The sequence below is a fragment of the Ctenocephalides felis genome, unplaced genomic scaffold (assembly GCF_003426905.1).
Source record: "Ctenocephalides felis isolate EL2017-DRISC unplaced genomic scaffold, ASM342690v1 CF-g0.4_SCAFFOLD_01886, whole genome shotgun sequence".
In the NCBI taxonomy this organism is placed as follows: Eukaryota; Metazoa; Arthropoda; class Insecta; order Siphonaptera; family Pulicidae; genus Ctenocephalides; species Ctenocephalides felis.
The window spans coordinates 145976185-145996092 of NW_020538040.1; the positions used below are offsets into that span (position 1 = coordinate 145976185).

Here is a 19908-nt window from a genome sequence, read left to right on the forward strand (position 1 = left end):
TAATATATTAGGTAGGTAATATAGAATCTGCGAACAAAGTTCTAAAGCTCAACTTGAAATGGAAATGGCAAAATGAATTTTCCATAATTGGAATATAGGTCCCGCGCATCGCTGAATGTAATTATAATAAATGGAATACGAGTAGCAAGACAACAGCTTAATTGCATTGTACCAGTTTTTCGGCTAATTTATTGTATTTTCGTTCTCGCCTGTCATGGATTATTAATCATGCTAGATATCATACTGTATTTCGCTTTTCTTAATCGTTTACTTGAAAAATTACAAAGAGATTGTACATTTCGAAACAGAATGATATCTGTATTATTTCAGGAATGATTACTAGTTTGAAAAAATACTTGATTGCACGTTAATAACCAGTAAAAAAACGTATACTTGTTGATTATTCATATTTTAAAAGTAAATTAAAAATTGATTGTTATAATAAAGTGTTTAATATAAGATAGGGCGGGGCACAAAGGTCCAATTTGACTAATTATGCTGTGTAATTTGAGTAATTATACTGTCAAAACCAAATGAACAATATCACCTTTTTACCCGCGGGCCTTTAATATATATGATAGAAATATGTTTTTAATTTCCCGTAGGGTAAGTTATAGAATCTCAAAAAATTGAAGATGAAAATTTGTATATATCTTTACGTTTCAGAATTTTCTGAATTTTTGGATGTATGTGTATGATTTGTATGTGTGTGTGCGGATACAAATTTTTGTCGACGATTTTGGGAATACGGGTCAACCGATTTCAATAATTCAAAAAACATTCGATTCGTATTGATAAGAAAACGTGCTGATTAGCTTTTGGCAAAGGCACGTCTAGAAGTATCGGAGATACGGGGCAAAAAGTGCCAAAAATGGTGTTTTAGTTTTTGAGAGAACGGAGCGTCCGATTTAAATAATTCAGAAAACATTTTACTTATATTGATAAAATGAACAACTGGTAATATTTTTGTAAAGGCGGTCCAGCGTTTTTGAAGATACAATAAAAAAGTAAAAAATAAAACTGAACATCAGACATATGTACATTGTATTATTAGATGTTTTATAAAAATTTTAATAATAATTACAAATTTTATGTACATTTATACGGGTTCCGTACCAATGTTTACACGTTTGACGACTACGCGGCGCTTATGCGCATTGATATTTCGTCTCCAATTTTTTTTAAAAAAAAAAGTTAAAAATGTTTAACAAAAAAAATCAAAATACAAAAAAAATCAAAATATGAAAAAAATCAAATTTTTCAAAAAAGTCATTTTTTTCAAAATTTCTCAAAAAACTAATTTTTTCAAAGTTTTGCAAAGTTTGTTTTAATAATTTAGTTTTCGGTACGGGAGGTTCCAGCAATTTGCCTTAAGGCACGATGCCATGCACCACTAGTTGTAATTAAAATGCTAATCGTAAGTGACATATCTTATAATTCGTTGAAACAAAGCTTGATATTAAATACAATACATGCTTTTCTTTGAAATTAATGACTGAGATATAATGTGTTTATATACGAATATATTTTGCATATCAAAGCCATTTGTATGTATATAGAAATTTTATATATTCACGCAAATATACTGGCGAGTATATACATGTATATATATATATATATATATATATATATATATACATATATACATATATGTAAAATCTTTTAAGTAATTCCATTCACTATGTATTCAAACAATTCGTGCGATGACGCCTGTCGCAAAATTGCTCACAAAATACAAATGACTTATATCTACAATCTCCCATTACAAAACATTCTCAAAACAATTCCTAAGCCTAGAAATGAAAGAATTTTAAAACATCTTTGTTTAATATCTACTAGAATCTAGTAACTAGATATAAATACGATTTAAACTTTGAGAAAATTCCCATGCACTTTTAATTATGTGTTATGAATGAATACAATATCATAACATTTTTTTTAATTCCGCTGCATGTTTAAAAATGTACGAATGAAACAGAACAGCTCATAATAATAGATCTTTGCATATTCTTTGCTTCCTTAAATTCGGGGAGACTGGGTACGGAAGTGCCACTTTTTTTGATCAGCTGTAATTTTGTTAATTTGCCATTTAGCTGGGAGAGAAGTAAACTAAATGGTAATTTTATCATTTGTCTGCGTGAAAATACTGAAATATACTGTCCATAATTGAATCATACAAGAAAAGGGCGGCGAGTGCGGGCATTAAAAACATAACTAACATAAAAATAGGTTAAAAAACAATAGGTATAATACAAAAATGGTTTATAACGGCTTTCATCTACTCTACATGTTAATGTAGGGCGAAGACTGAATGCAATATTGGAAACATATTCATAAAAATACACTACGTCTTTCTCCCTTTTGGACTTTATGTCAAAATCAGTATAGGTGAGCTATTATGACGATTGTCACTACCGTACCATGGCAAAACCGTACCAGTTTCCTTTACTATACTCATATAATAACTTATCTTTGATTTTTTCGTCAATAAATAAATTTTAGTATGAGTTATCGCAATTTAGTGAAAATATTATATTGAAATTTCAAGACACAATCTGTCCTAATGAGTGAATGAACTTATCCTGCATTCTTTCAAGTAGTCCATTGCAAAATATTCCCAAAACAATTTCTAAGCCGATAAGCGGATGAATTTAAAAACATTCTTATTAAATATCCTTATATATTATATTTTAGATATGCAAATGATTAAACTTTGAGAAAATTTCCATGCACTTTTAATTCTGTGTCATGAATGAGTACAATATTAAAACATTTTTATTTTGAATTCCGCTGCGTGTTTAAAAATGTATGAATGAAACATAACAGCTCATAATAATTATGCAAAGATCAGCAATCGAATTGCAATTTATTCAATGACTGTGTATAACCTTAACTTTTACTCACAAGTTTCTGCAATAAAGCAAGTCTTTCAGCAAACGTCAACTACTTGTTATGAGATAGATAATTCACATATAGTTGATTCTAATTTTTTATATTTTTTATAAACTTATTAACTTATCAGAAACTTCTACAATTGAGAACATACAACAAATTTATTTAAAGTTGAAATTTATTTTCTTTTAATCCTTGCATGCATAAGATCGATGCTTTTATTTCCTCGTAGCCAACATGATGTCAGACTTGGGAAACATTATTCACTTGGAAGCAAAAAAGCAAATGACGTTCAGTACAAAAATAGACAAGCAGACTAATATATAATGATTTGAAGCTACCCACATTATTGTATAATAAAAATAAATGTGAACAAACAAACCGCTTACATAACTTGATAACTTACGTATGAAATCGATGTTTTTGACAACAATTTTGAACTTCACAAAGGAGAAGTTTGTGCTTTAGTCAGAAAATACGATTTTTGTTATCTCGACGTTTCAAATGATTCTGAATCGTTTGAGACCAACTTTCAAAGAATGTGTGTGTATGTTAGCCGAAGTTGCCGAATCCGTCCACGTTCTAGCCATAAATCCTGAATCGATTTTAAAAATTTAAAAACTATTCGAAAAATGTTGGCTGGAAATCGTGCTGATTAGTTTTTGGAAAAGATTAGGTGAACCGTTTCTTCGCAATAAACCGTTGATTTCTTTTAACGATTTTGATGAAACCGTTTATGATGATAGATCATGGTCTTGAACAACATACTAAAATATTATGGACCTACGACAAGTCGTTTAATTTTTATAGTTCATCAAAGTTTGGAAAAGTGAGGCAGACTGAATGTCAGCCAAAATTCAAAATTTTCTCGACGTTTTTTCAAAAACTACTAAACCGATTAAAAAAAAATTAAAAGCTATTTGAATAAACTCGATAAAGACGAGAGTTGATTCATTTTGTGAGACAAAAGTTTTTGGCCACGTTTTTATAAGAAGTCTTGAACTGATTTTCAAAATTTAAAAACCGCTCAAAAGATATATTAATTGATGATCCTGCTAGAATCGTTTTTTTGAAAATTAAATGAAACTTGGCGGTGGAGTTCATGGTCCAAAACATCCATTGCAAAAATATGTGAATTATAAAAATCTATTAAAATTTGTAATAATGAATTCCGCTTTTAATACATATACAAGCACGTATTCGTGCATTATAATTTATATAATTACATATATTACAAGATTGTTTCTAAATAGCTAAATTTCTATTTTTATCGATTAAGTATATAGTTCATGCAATTTGTTTTAAAGCAAACTGCCACTTACACCTAGATGATTTTAATAATTGATATAAACAATTGTTCATACAAAACGTGATATTGGAATATTTTTATTAAATTTCACTTACATTTATTTTACTATTTTTTAACATCATCGAAAACGAATTTTTTTGCATATTTTCACTTTTGAAAGGTTTATGAACAATTTGGCATACTTAAGAAAAAATATATGAGTGTGTATATAGTATGTATGTGTGTATGTTTGGATACAATTTTTTGTCCACGATTCAGAGAGCACGGATCAATCGATTCGACTTATTCAAAAAGCATTCGATTTCTATTGATAAGGGACGTGCTGATTTTGTTAACTTCCCTTAGGGTAAGTTATAGTGATCGCAAAAAAATCGAAAATGAAAATTTTTATATCTTTACGTTTCAAAGTTTCTGAACATTTTGGCATACCTTATAAAAAATAGATGTATGTGTTTGTGTCTGTCCATATGTCTAGCACATCAAATTATCAGATATTTTATAGAGATTTCAATAATAAGTATAAATTTTGTTTCCATTTTTATGGGTCCCGTACCAATGTTTATCTGGAAGACTCCGACGTGGTGCTTACGCGCTTCGATATTTCATCTCTAAAACAGCAACGCGGCACGATTGCTTTGAAAAAATGTTCAAATTTCTCAAAAAAAAAAATCGAAATATGAAAAAATCAATTTTTTTAAGTAATTTTCTTTAAAAATTTCAAAATGCTCAATAATCTCATTTTTCAATGTTTTCAAAAAATTTTAAAACTTTTTTGAAATTTTAAAGTTTTCTTAAAAATTTTAATTTTCGGTACAGGAAGTTACAGCAATTTGCCTAAGGCACGATGCCGTGCACCACTAGATTTCTTTTATAATTGAAAATAATTTCAGTAGTTTTACTCACAATTAGAAATAGATATTTTCAATATGCCATTTTTCTCAAATCTATTTTGTAACCTCATCGTCAGTGAACTCTCAATTTCAAACCATTTTACCTCGAGCATGTTTCGTTGCACATGAGTGAACGTTAATGTTCATGCATGCTAATAAGTTGCATGTTGTTCGAACACGACATGTTAGTAAACAGGAAAATTATTCCACTGCCTTTATATATTGAAATATATTTGAAATTTTTTTATATACCCCATCATATTATGGACTGCTTTTTAACCGTTTTGCTCCCTCGCTAGTACAGGAATTATGCCTCCATAAATTATAAGTACCTACTTAATATTTTTAGCAAGTGAAATATATTTCTACCAGTTTTACTTTTAGTTTAAAATAACTTTAAATGAGCAATCACAGTTTAACTTTGAGGAATTGTGATGACTTCTCAATACGGCTTTAGAAGCCCAACCAGCCTATCGTTTTTTTGATGAATTTATTATTAGAAATGCTTCTACTCATGACTTGTTATTGATGCAGCAATGTCGGAGAAAAGTAATTTTTACTTGGAAACATATTGCTTTCCATAGTTTCAAGGGAAAACCGATGTCACTAATGCTTGACTTCAGACTGTCTGAAGCAGATGTGGAACTTCTGAAAGGAAGCCACTAAAACACGGTAAAGCCCACTACAATCGAGTAAGAATCAAAAAAGTTTCTTTATACTAAATAACAAATATATATTTAAAAAAATGAATTAAATTTATTTGCTATTGTAGGAAAGTTGTAGTTGGATGTGTTTTTTTGCTACATTTTGTGAAAGTTACATCTAAATGGTTTTGAACTAATTGATTGAGATTGAACCTCAGTCTTTCTTTGTGTCTGGTTGGTAAACTGTATTATTACCTCTTGGTGAGGATCACTATGATTAATTAGATGTTAAGCGGACTGTAAATTATAAATATCCAGTTACCATAAGAAAAGTGAATAAAACAATGATTTAGTTTTTGTTATATATTGATCTACACTCTACAACCTTCTTCTCTCGTTATTTTTGCTAGTCTCTCAGTTATTATTAGTTACAGGTATTTATATTCATGCATTCATACTCCCTACCCCGAAGGGTCCCGTGTTAAATAGAAAAAACCCTAGTCAAATCGTGACCACCTCTAATAAAAAAGAAATTTTGGTATCCTGATGTAGGTGCCAGTTAGGATAACATTAGGGAATTTATATTTATTTGAACTCTAATCCGTCTATTATTGTATAAAGACAACCAGTAATTGTTTCATGAATTCAACAGATGGCTCAGTAATTTTTTCACCTAATTATTTTTGCAGTAATGTCCCGGAAAGTTGTATTCACTTGATTTAAGATCTATAATCTAAATTAGAAATCTGATACCACAACTTTTGATACCTAGTTGGCCTAGGTGGATATCGAACCAGGAAACATTGACCGCTAATCCAGTAAATCTTACCGGTAAATTCGTTTAGCTAAATGTTTTACCTAATTGAAATGTAATACCATACGTTGGCACCTTTACCAAAAGTAAGGTAAGATTTATAAGATCTTATTCCCATTTAATATTTATATTATGTTATTCAAATTTATGTACATCTCAGTCGTTTATATTTCGTGTTTGTTATCTATCACCATAGAATTCTTTTCGAATCGCGTGTCCATGTAACAATAGAAGTTGACGAAGCGTCAGATCAAAAATGATGACCTTACCATTCGTATTCGACCGTCTAAATGGCGTTTTTAGTAATCTTATATCAATTAATTTGCGAGCAGTCAATTAGCACATTTATGAATCATACTGGCACGACATCAGGTGATATTTGAGTTTTATCTAGCATTTCATGTTTTGTGTATGGTGTTTGACTGGATTTTAATATTTTCCTCCAATACAATATACAAATTCTAAGATCAATATCATTAAAGACGCAGGCGAATGTGTCATGTATATACAAATATGTAATGCAAAGAGTCGCTTATGTAATTCATATTATTGGTAAAAAAAATTGTTTTGCATTGAATAGCAGCGAATCCCGCCATGGTGTAATGGTTAAGAATGTGGGCTAGCAGATACTATACCCGGGTTTGCTCTTAACCTTGCCAGCTCGATATCAAGTAATATGGAATCAGATTTTCTCTTTTCCTCCATGAAAATTTAATCAATTCTTCATCTTGTTAATACAAGTAAAATGTTTTTTGAATTATTAAAATCGGACGCTAAAAACTGAGTTACCATTTTTGGCACTTTTTTTCCCGTATCTTCGGAACGGCTAGACCTGCCTTCGCCAAAAACTAATCAGCACGTCTCCTTATCAATACGAATCGAATGTTTTTTGAATTATTCAAATCGGTTGATCGGTGTTCTTGAAATCGTCGCCGAAAATTAGTATCCGCACACACATACACACACGCACACACACACACATACACACACTAAATTTTGTCTAAGGTATGCCAAAATATTCAGAAACCTTTGAAACGTAAAGATATATAGAAATTTTCATTTTCGATTTTTTTGCGATTACTATAACTTACCCTATGGGAAGTTAATAATTTTATCATAAGTGCAACTTTCTGATGTCACTTCGATAACACGTGAGGTTGAAAATCTAAAGTTTGAGCCAATTAGAGGTTACGTTTTATGTATGACACGCTCAATCAAACAGAAAAGACATAGCTTTTTGACAGTTCGTGACTACCAACTCATTTGATTATAGACCCGTAACATAACATTTCCATTTTATCCAAGAATTGGCTCCATAGTCTACACATAAAAAAGGAGTGGTTGACCGTTGGGTTCCTCTAAAACCAGGTTGGAATGTATGATTACAAACATAGCTTATAGATTATGTGGTTAAAAAATTAATATGTATCGCTAAATTTATAATTTGAATAACATTTTTCAAATAAAAAACATTTTGCAGTTGCTCTTAATGGAAAAGTGTTCCTATTACTTTCAGAGATAATTATTTTAAATTATATGTTTAAGTTGTAGTATATGGTAATGTGGCTTACAGCAAATTGCTGGAACTTTCCGTTCACATAAAAAGTAATAGGTAATTGAAATAAATAATTAAACACATTTACGAACTTCCCATATACGAAAAAAAGTATCGTCATCATCATCAATAAGTAAAAATGTGTAAATTTACCTGTATGCGGACCTCTCAATTTTAAGGTAATAAACAATTATATGGACAATAGCTTCAGGTTTCGTCATTTTATTTAAATACGGAATTTTATTTTCTTTAAAAATAGTAATAAATTATATGAACATTAGTTTCACTGAAGCTCTACATAGATGTAAAATTATTCGCTTCGTCTGTAAGGCATGCTGTGTGAATAAGATCAATCTTAATTCGAATAATAGAGAGAGATTTCATTCAGAGACTTACTTTTAGAAAAATAGAACAAGCTTATACTCATTTCACACGATTAGAAGAAAAAGTTTTTAAATTCGATTTTATTGTATGGGAAGTTATACTAATTGTATATTGTATGTAGCATTTTTTGCGCGCACAATTTTTATTAGGTTTTCGTTTTCGACCGTAGAAATAATGGGCTGTTTGGAAGAAATTTTGTTTTTTATATGCCAATATAGGGTTATCATTTTTTAATTTTTTTTGAGTTGATTCATTTGTGATTGATTCTGAATAAACTCGATAGACGATACTGAGTGCTTATATTGATGTTTTTGCTTCCATTTTTTTGTAGTAGGAGAGACTGGGTTTGGTTGTGACACTTTTTTTTGATCAGCAATAACTTTGTTAACTTACCAGTTAGCTGAGAAAAAATTATGTTAAATACTAATTTGAATATTTGTCTACATGGACATACTGAAATACTGTTCCCAAATACCTTGATTAGTCATATAATCAAATCATACATAGATCAGATTATACAATACGTATAAACACCAAAATGGCTTTTATTGTCAGAAATCTGTAACACAACACAACATTATCATTTAGACAAAGCTTATGGGCATAATATAATATATAACAAAACATAAGTTTTTAAACAAAGTTAATTAAAAGAAATCGAACAATAAAACTTTTTTTGACTCTTTAAAAGCAATTCGGTCTACAGATCATGTTAGTGTAGTGCTGACCAATCGCAATAATGTAAACTTGTTCTAACAAACATACTTCCGATTTCTCCCTTTGGACGTATTTCAAAAACAGTATGGCACAACCGTACCCAGTCTTTCCGATAGATATTCTGGATCGATACTTTTTTAAGTCTTTGGTATTGATACTTTACATCGGATACTACTATAATTACAATTAAGTTGTGTTTACTATAACGCGTTCGAAGTCTTATTTTATGTGTATGTGTATTAAATATTTAATTGATATACCCTGACCTTCCACTGTCTCAAAAATTAGTTTTTTTACTTTTCAACATGCATAGACAATCTTGAAAAGAATACTAGACAGAAACCAAAAAAAAAAAAAGTTTTATGAATAACAAATAAAATCAAACTCATCTGTTCATCATGCACATTTTAGCTATTGTCTATACATTTATATTGAAATAAACTATTTGAGTCGTATTTGTATTATATGGTTGTTAACAAATATAATTAATAACTAATAATGAACTCTCTTTGTGAACGACACAAATTATCAAATTATAACAAATTAGAACTCAGATCTAATTAAAACTTCTTTGAAGCTGCAAACCGATCTGCCAGACAGTAAATGCAATGAGATATTTGATATTGTGTAGATATATATATATATATATATATATATATACAAATGTATTTAAATATACACAAAAACTTCCGTTCAGATAAACATTTTTAATCAGCTAATTAAATACTGGAAATGGCAAAACGAGCGACACTATCGTAATTATATTGTAAAAAACATACCCAATACACACACATATATATATAATTATATAATATATATATATATATATATATATATATATATATATGGTAGAGCGAGGCATAAAGGTCCAAATTGACTTCAAGCAATTACATTGTGAAAACCAAGCGAAGTATATCACAACAAATATAGCATCTGGTGACTCTGACTTAAAATTAACAATTCATCTTATGAAAAATTAAATAACGTATACTTAAAAATTATATTAAGGTCTCGTAAACTAAACAACAGTGCCCACAACTAAAAAAAACTAACAACGAAACAAAATACTCTTGTCATGGATTTTCAAACATTGCAGTTTATCTCCCGATAACAATGTCGTAAGAATCAAGGTGATGGGTGGTTATACATCTTTTTCCCTCTACTTTCAAATATTGTTGTTAAACAATTCCTAACTTTACTTGTTTTTGAGATATCAGTGGTGTTTTTTACTCGCGGACCATAGATATAGATATATATTATAATAATGCATTATATTTGCTCCAATGTACATTAAATGTTTAAATCAATTCCAACTATATCCAACGATTATTATACAATTCTGTTTTTTTTATTATTATATTTAATTAAGAAAAATAATAAAGAACAATTTATATTATTATTATCGTACTCAAATGCAGAGTTGATAAATTATTGCTGCAGATCATATAGAATTTCTAATAACGACGAAATTATTAAATTACAATCCAAATAAAAGTGAAACATAACGTTTAATGCTTTTACAGATAGAGGTACACAATTGCAAGAAAAAGTAAACTCATGGGAAAAAAGTTGCATATGGGACATATATATATATATATATATATATATATATATATATATATATATATATATGTGTGTGTGTATTTAATTCGGCAGGGTATTTTAGTGTATCACTAGTATAATTTTGATTTGTTCTTTTTGTTTTCAGTATGCAAGTGTGTAACTGATGCAACAACAATGTTTGAAAATCTCTATTTTACACGCATATATATATATATATATATATATATATATATATTGTATAGACGTAAAACATTTGGTACCATTCTGCGCCAGTTATAAAATTAGTTAACATGATATGAGGTCACAAAATTAATCAATATTCTTCTAACGACCAACTAGCATGAAAATGTTAATTTCTTGCAAGATAACTAGGTATATGGATAAGGAATTTATGCGTATACACATTATATATACTATATATATATATATATATATATATATATATATATATATATATATATATAGTATATATATATATATATATATATATTCAAGACTATTCAAATATATATATATATATATATATATATATATATAGTATATATATAATGTGTATACGCATAAATTCCTTATCCATTATAATATATATATATATATATATATATATATATATACGAGGTCTGTTCAAAAAGTTTTCGTAATTTTCGTTTTTTCAAAAAAATATTTATTTATTCGTCTACATTAATGTGGTCCCCTTCAAAGTAGTCCCCCCCAGATATAATACACTTATGCCAGCGTTTTTTCCAATTTTCGAAGCACCCTTGATATTCACTTTTTGATATGTCCTTGAGCACTCTCGGCGATTTTCTTCAATCGAGGAAAACCGCCGTCCTTTCATGGGTCTCTTCAACTTTGGGAATAGGAAAAAGTCACACGGAGCCATATCTGGTGAATTTTTGCACTTTGCAACACTTTATTTCATTTTTTACGCAAAATTTAATACAAATTCTTTGACTTTTTCAATTCTTCCATTGTAAAAATCGCCGAGCTCAGAAAAACACGTCGAACCTTAGCGACTACCACAGACAAAGTAAACAGTGAATATAGCTGAAAATTTCATCATACTTTAGGGGCATGTATACCAACACAATAAAAAAAAAAATTTGACAATCATGTATTAACCCGAAGTCCTGGTAAAATGGAGCGGCCAGAGGGCAAATAGATTCAATGTCCTACTTTTAATTTTAAAGAGATTTCACGAAATAATAGCTATATTCTTCGACCAATGCAAAATATAAATTCCATTAGTTCATTTTTTACAGAGATAACACTGCATATAACCTTGATCTTGTATTTCGTCAGAAATGATCATCAGCATAGTTGGAATAACTATTTATGTAACTTATCTCTCGTTAATTAGTTTTATTAATTCATTTTACTTTTTTATTTACTATTTTTTATTGTTTACACCTTTGCCAGGGTAAAGGTTCAGTTGGCACTTTTTACCCCACTCACTTTTATAGAGGTTATATAAAAAAACTGTTAAATCTAATTTGAAATTAACAATACACTTTCGAAAATATTTAAATAACTTATAGTTAATAATTATATCAAGGTTTCGTAACAGTGCTCACTACCAAAAAAACTTCAACGAAATAAAATACTTATATTATGCACCTTTTAACTCGTACACCTTTAAGACTTTTTGTAGTCTATCAGAAATTCGGTTTGTTCTCTATCTTGTAAAAATGTAGTTAAACTAGTATATATTTAAACAAAAGTCATAGATAATATTTGTTATTTTTGTGTCATATATCCAACATAAACAAATATATATTATTATGAGTTTAGAATAATTATCAAACCGGTCTGAAAGAACACATTGCCATCCATGTACAAGTCGTTACATATTTACGGGTGATTAATATTCGTGCTGATAATTTTCAGCACTTGCATTATTTTTTCCACAACAGCAAAATTTAATTACACCTAGAATAATTATGTTATTATCAATTGCGACGTGAGCCAATTTTGCAATACTGTGATTTGCAGTTTTTCCCACTTAAATTTAACTTTGAGGTCGAAACGGTAACTGAAATACGCAATTTTATTAAAATGTAATACCTGAAGTCTTATAAATACGACTATATATGAAATGGATATTTCACTTTTTTGAACAAAATAAATTATTGTACTATTTATGTGATATTGTGAGAAAAGTGCTTTAGGAATACGACGATTGTATTTTTTTTCATTTTTAGTTATTAATTAATGGTACTGAATTGAGAAGACGAAAAAAATTAATTTGAATTTTCAATATAGAAAATATTGCCAGTAAAAGGTTATCTTCTCAATTTAAAGCTGTTGATTTAAAAGCTTGAATTAAAAAAAAAGCAAACGTTTCGATCTTAAAGTACTCTACTTACATAATCCTTCAACTTATTTTATAGATTTTGTAGATAAATTAAAAAAAATAGTTTAAATTGTCATAGATTTACTAAAAATATTATATTGAATTTATAAAACAAACACCTAATTAGTTCCTTCAAATAGACAATTGCAAAATATTCTCAAAACAATTTCTAAGTCAAGAAATGAAAGAATTTCAAAACAATTTTTATTATGTACTAGATATCAGAACGATTTAGACGCTGGGAAAAATTTATATGCACTTTTAATTGTGTTTTATCAATGAATACAATATCATAACATTTTTTTAAATTCCGCTTCGTATTTAAAAATAAATGAATGATAATAAGATCTCATAATAATTCAGCATTGGAATATATCGCCAATAAAGAATTTTCTGTGTCAATTCAGAACCATAGAATTGACCGCTAAAATTTTGAAAATGCAAACGTTGCATTCTTACAGTATTTTACTCATATAATAACTTTTATCAGATTTTTTATGTAAATTAATAAATTTTAGCTCGAGTTGTCATAGAATCATCGAAGTTATAAAAAACAAAGTATATGATCTAATGAGTTCGTATTCGTATTTTATTGACGAATACTATATCCATTGGATTACTATATAAAAAATTAAACATTGCACAATAATATTGACTGAGTCTGCTTAAGAAATTGGTTCTTGTTTAATATGAGCAAACTATTTTATTTATGTCTTATTAGAATATGACTCTGGTATCTGGTATTTTAAACATATAAAGAAATATGTTCAAAATTACCAATAATTATTAATTAGTATATACGTTATGGAGCAAATTAATACTTTAATTAAACTATCATGCGCCCATTGATAGAGATATCAATAAGTAAGTTATTATATTTGAATTTATGATGAAATAAAAATGTATAAATGAATGCTGTTAACTTCTAAACTAATAGTTAAATCGCAAACACAGTCACTTTGCCATTACTTCAATTTTAGTTGCTACCGCACTCCATAGGGGCGCCACCTACTGTAGCACGTAAATTTACCCTTAGGTTCAATTCTAGATGATATTTATATAATATATATATATATATATATATATATATATAATAAATCTAGATATAATTGAAGTAAAACTTCTTTAGGCGCGACTAGGGTGTAAATCCGTACGGAAGTGAGTTACGGCAGATAAGATAAGAGTCGAGTGCCAAAGATTCGTCATTCGCTCTCGATGATATCATTTCTATACGGGCCGATTGTGATTAGTCATCGCGTACCGGAGTCAACGTTGTATGCGTACCGATATCAACAAGGAAATCGGCATAGATAAATTGATTTAATGAAAATGCCTGAATTAGAAAAATATTTTATTTATCCTGTCCCCCGTAAATTATTCGTAGTTTCTATAAATCTTTGAAGTTATTGAAATGGAAAATATTTTTTAGGCAAAACAGATATTATAGCTGTTTCCACAAGTTCTTCAAACACAATTATTACATGACGAGTGAAGTTGCGAAAACATAACATAATCCACTGTATGAATGAATAATATAGAAGTTATTTATCAGCAATTACTTCATTTCTCTAATGAAGGTTCATTTCTAAATGCTAATTAGAATGACAAACCAATCATGTCATATTTGAAGTATGGCTTTAATTACATTATTGCTTTTACATATTATACATATTTTCAATGCTATTATAGATATATAATTTATAATTTATCATTATATAAATGTGTATAATGGTTGACACTAATAAATATATGCATCACGAGTGTTACCATATTACTAATAAACTTTACTGAAAATTGTTACATGATGTTTTAAGTAAAAATAACTTAAATGCCATCTTGTACAGTAGCAAACAAGTTTTACTTCAATCGAGTGTAAACTTTACGCGCACTCTTTTTATATAATATTGTATTATGTAGAAAAAAGTAAATGAAATGAGAACAAAATATAATATACACGTATATAATATATTTTCAACTAAGTTACAAATACGTTTTCACAAAAATTATACAATAAAAAAATATTAAGCGTTTAATAAGGGTATCGGTTTTTTACAAAGAGTGATAAAGCACAGTTGACCCTCTGTTGAGTGCGGATAACACTAAAACATTGTGAAGCACATTTATTCTAATTAGAAGGTAATAACCTTGTAGAACTTTACATATAAGATAAATATTAATGGACGAAATTTAATCTTTTTGTATGTCTAATTAATTGTTTTGTTTAAACATTGTGAATTAAAAACATATAAAAAACTAAAATGAAATTTGTTCTAATAGTTTTGACGTCAAGTCGCAGATTGAATGCAAAAAAAATAAATTATTCAACAAGCTTTTGGCTTAGAACAATATAAATTATTCAATAAGGCTTCATCAATATTTCATAGCAGTATGGGTTCTGTACTGAGAATTTTCTGAGAATTATCTGAGAATATTTACAAGCGAATTACGTTCCTGTGGTTAATAAATATCAGTTATGAAAATCAATGTATGTATATATATTCATTTTTTATCACGGACTGAATCAGATATGTTTTTATTTTTAAATGCTAATAACTATAATTTCTATCACCTTTTGGTCGTCTTATATAAATTCCGACCATAAAATCACTCTTGCTGTCTGAAAGATTCCAACTAGATTCTAAACGAGTATGAGAAACTCGTTAAATACAAACGAGACCCAGGAACAAGTTCAAATCATCAATTTAACGTCACTAGAACACACACATGACTCCACATATGAATACTAAATAACTTTAATAATGTAACCTTATTGTGTTTGTAATTTTTTTTTCGCAGATTTTTCCATCTTGAATTTCGAGATTGTTACATATTACTTACAGGTATTAATGCCCAAGTTTAGTAATATATTTCATAATACCATTGTTGAATAAAAGTATAGAATTCGTGGAACTGATGTAAAAAAAGTTATTTGTAAATATAGAAACTTGTTTTGATGATTAATTTACGTCATGTATACCTGCTTTTTTATAATCTTTACATATATAGTTACAGTATTAGAAAAAACAATCAGTTATTGATGGAGAATTAGACACAATTAATTGTAAATCAAATAGCACCTTATTAAAGTTATTAATTTTGTTATTTTTTGTCATGATGGACAAACCAGAAGTTATTGAATTTATATTGTTATACAACGGTTGATGATGCCTCAAGAGGTTGTTGAATAATTTACATTTTTTGCAATACATCAGTGAATAGAACTTTATTCTTGTCTGCAATAGTGTTTTATATATTTTGAGTAGACAAAATTTAAATAAAATATTTATTTAGACTTACAAAATGATTAAATTCAGATCCATTGATATGTATTTTATATGACAAAGGTCTATAACGCTATTTCTATTAATTTAGGAGAAAACAACATTAAATTTATCTTTTTAATTTTGGTATTCGATTAAGTATAATTACTTATTTATTTGAAACTACTGATTTGTTCAATAACGTTTATACGTACTAATTATTGATAAATGTACTGAATAATAATATTTTTATAATTTTTTTGACAATATTATATTTTTGAGATAAAATATTATTTTTATTGAAATTTTAAGGATTTTTTATTCTTCGTTAAAATATAGTTCAGATGTTCAGTAGAGTTCAGTCAGATAGTCTCTAAGTATTTTGTGATCAAACTATCTGCAGTAAATTGATCATATTGTTCATATATGGAAATATATTTTTAATTATAATAATTATTAATAATAGTTAAATATTATTAACTATAAACATTTATAGTAGAAGAATATATTTTCTTCATTATTATATTTGAATTTATAGAAATTGAAAATTAAAAACTCGTTGAAACGTTAATAACTCTGCAACAGTAGTAATTTATTACTACTGATTTTATTTGGGCTTTAAAATTTTAAATTTATTACTTCCAGAACGATTTTTTTTATTTTATTAAGAATAAATAGATATTAACAAAGATTAAGTTTTATTTAAGTAAAATTTTTATTCAATTTTACATGTTTTCTATTAAATGTATCACTGAATATCAATATGTAAGTTTTTCTTTGTTCCACAGTCTACTTGTAAGGTCCAAAGTTTTAATACTTGTAGCGATATTGTTTATTGTAAAAAAAGTGAAAATTGTAAAAAATAGTTTATTTTATATATGTATAGCAAAAACACACATAAATTTCATAATGTTTTTATAAGATTCAATTTTTTAGAGCTAGACTATTAAAATTTGAAATGCGCACTTTAAGCTTAACACAAAAATGTTTTTATTTACTAAATATTTAAACCTGAATATTAATAGTATAAATTTTTATTTATGTCGATTTATATTCAAATTTTGAAGCCTGGCATCAGGCAACTTTGATGTCAAATTTCCACTTGAGGTTATAGATCTTAAATATAGCCTCAAGTGAAAATCGCAATATAAAAATAAATAATAAAAATACATAATAAAAATGTCAGCAAATACTTCGAGTATAGATAATTAGTCATAACTGAACTGGACAACTACTGGGTTGCCATCCATTCAAGATTCATATAATAAGAAAAGTCAAAACAATTACTGAATGTCCTAAGTGTGACAGATTGTAATAAAAAATTTGAAATAATAGGTTTTAAATCAAGAACGCTGCTTGTATCTTCACATCACAACAAAACATTCATATAAATGGACTAATTTTTACTATTAGTACATACCGATGATTGTGCTTATGATCATGATTATTTTGCAAGAAAATGTAAAAAATGTTTAATTCATATATTTATACGCAAAAAACACACATAAATGTTATATTGTTTTTATAAGATGCAATCTTTTAAAGGCCAATATTTCCATCGCGCAAACCGGTCCACAGCTAGACTAATTAAAATATTTAAAATGCGCGCTTTAACACAAAAACGGTTTTATTTACTAAACACGAGTATACAATTAAAATCTTTACATGTTTAGAAACTGGTCTTTGAAATAATATATTTCAAACCAACAACGCTGCTCGTACCTTCACAACACAACAAAACATTCATATAAATTAACTATTTTTGACTATTACTACATACCGATGATTGTGCATAGGTTGCTCCTAGAACACACAACACGGCGAAAACTTGTATATGCATTTTTGTAATATTTTCAAAAAATTGAATCGATTGATCAAAATTTTTTCGAACAGAATTCACCAAACGCGCGATTTCGTTATACACTTTCACACAGTTGGGCCGCGAATGAAGAACCTGTTGCACGGCAACGTACGTATAACGCGGCTCCTCGTACGCGCCAGCGCTGGTGTTGGTTACCCGCTCCCCACGTACACACTTTCCTAGTAGCAGTGCTACTAAAGAGCCTGACGAATCATTTGTTATTTATTTATTTAACTAGTGGTGCATGGCATCGTGTTATAAGGCAAATTGCTGGAACTTCCCGTATCGTAAGTAAAAATCTTGGTACGGAACCCAAACAAATTTACACAAAATGTGTACACATTATTATAATCTCTATAAAATACCTGATAATTTGATGTACATATGTCCAATAAACATTTTTGACGCTAAATGACATTTTTTTAATTTATTTTTATTGAGAGTTCATAACCGCTAGACCTGCATACCCAAAAATTTAATCAGTTCTTCATCTTGTCAATACAAGTAAAATGCTTCTTGAATTATTAAAATCAGACGCTCCGTTTTCTTAAAAACTGAGTTACCGTTTTCGGCACTTTTTGCCCCGTATCTTTGGAACGGCTAGACCTGCTTTCGCCAAAAACTAATCAGCACGTCTCCTTATCAATACGAATCGAATGTTTTTTGAATTATTTAAATCGGTTGATCCGTGTTCCCGAAATCGTCGACGAAAATTTGTATCCGAACACACACACATACACGCACACACACACATACATTCATTTTTTCTAAGGTATGCTAAAATGTTCAGAAACCTTTGAAACGTAAAGATATATAAAAAATTTTATTTTTGATTTTTTTGCGATTACTATAACTTGCCCTACGGGAAGTTAATAATTGTTTTGAATAATTTCAAATAAATTATCCAAATAGATTATAGTACGTTTACAAGAGTCTCAAGAGATTATCAAGAGATTTTTTTAATTTGATTTTTTTGATAATTTAGAATTTTTTTCATAATTTTGAATTTTTTTTAATGAAATTAAAGAAAAAGTTTTTTCTAAATGTTTTGAGAATTTGGAAATTTTATAAAATATTCGATTTTTTTGTGAAATCTTCGAAATATTCTCAAATTTTTGTAAGAAGTCTTTTTTTTAATTTTTCAAAATTCAGTTTTTTTTGAAAACAATGAAAAATTTCGAAAATTTGAATTTCTTGAAAATTTTCAAAATGACTAAATTTTCTATAAATGCAGTTTTTGCATACCATCTACTCAATAAAATGTTTTTTGAATTAATATAATCGGATAATCCGTTCTCTCAAAAACTGCATAACCGTTTTTACACCCTTTACGCTTCCTACCTCCGAAACGGCAAAATTGCCGTTTGCAAAAACGCCTTGCGATCGTGTACGAACCGAATGATTTTTCAATTATACAAATCGATTATTGCATACTGTCGAAAATCTCGAGGACATTTGTTTGAACCATATACGTGAATTTTAAAATTAAAAATCTTGGTACGGAACCCAAAAAAGTTTACACAAGATAGGTACACATGAATAAAATCTCTATAAAACATCTGATAATTTGATGTGCATATGTCTAATGATCATTTTTGACCGCCCAAAAACATTTTTTTAACTTATTTTTATTGAGAGTCTATAACCGCTATACCTGCCTTCCCAA

The 19908-nt window shown here is 28.3% G+C and overlaps 1 protein-coding gene across 1 annotated transcript in view; it reads right to left on the bottom strand.

Moving 5' to 3' along the window:
* LOC113377426 (GILT-like protein 1) overlaps positions 1–18339 on the bottom strand; it is a 32777-nt gene extending 14438 nt beyond the window's left edge. The window contains exon 1 of the mRNA XM_026617744.1: positions 18162–18339. Within this exon, the coding sequence (XP_026473529.1) occupies positions 18162–18221 (60 nt within the window). The 5' untranslated portion in view covers positions 18222–18339. The remainder of the gene's footprint in view (positions 1–18161) is intronic.
* Between the last annotated feature and the right edge of the window lie 1569 nt (positions 18340–19908).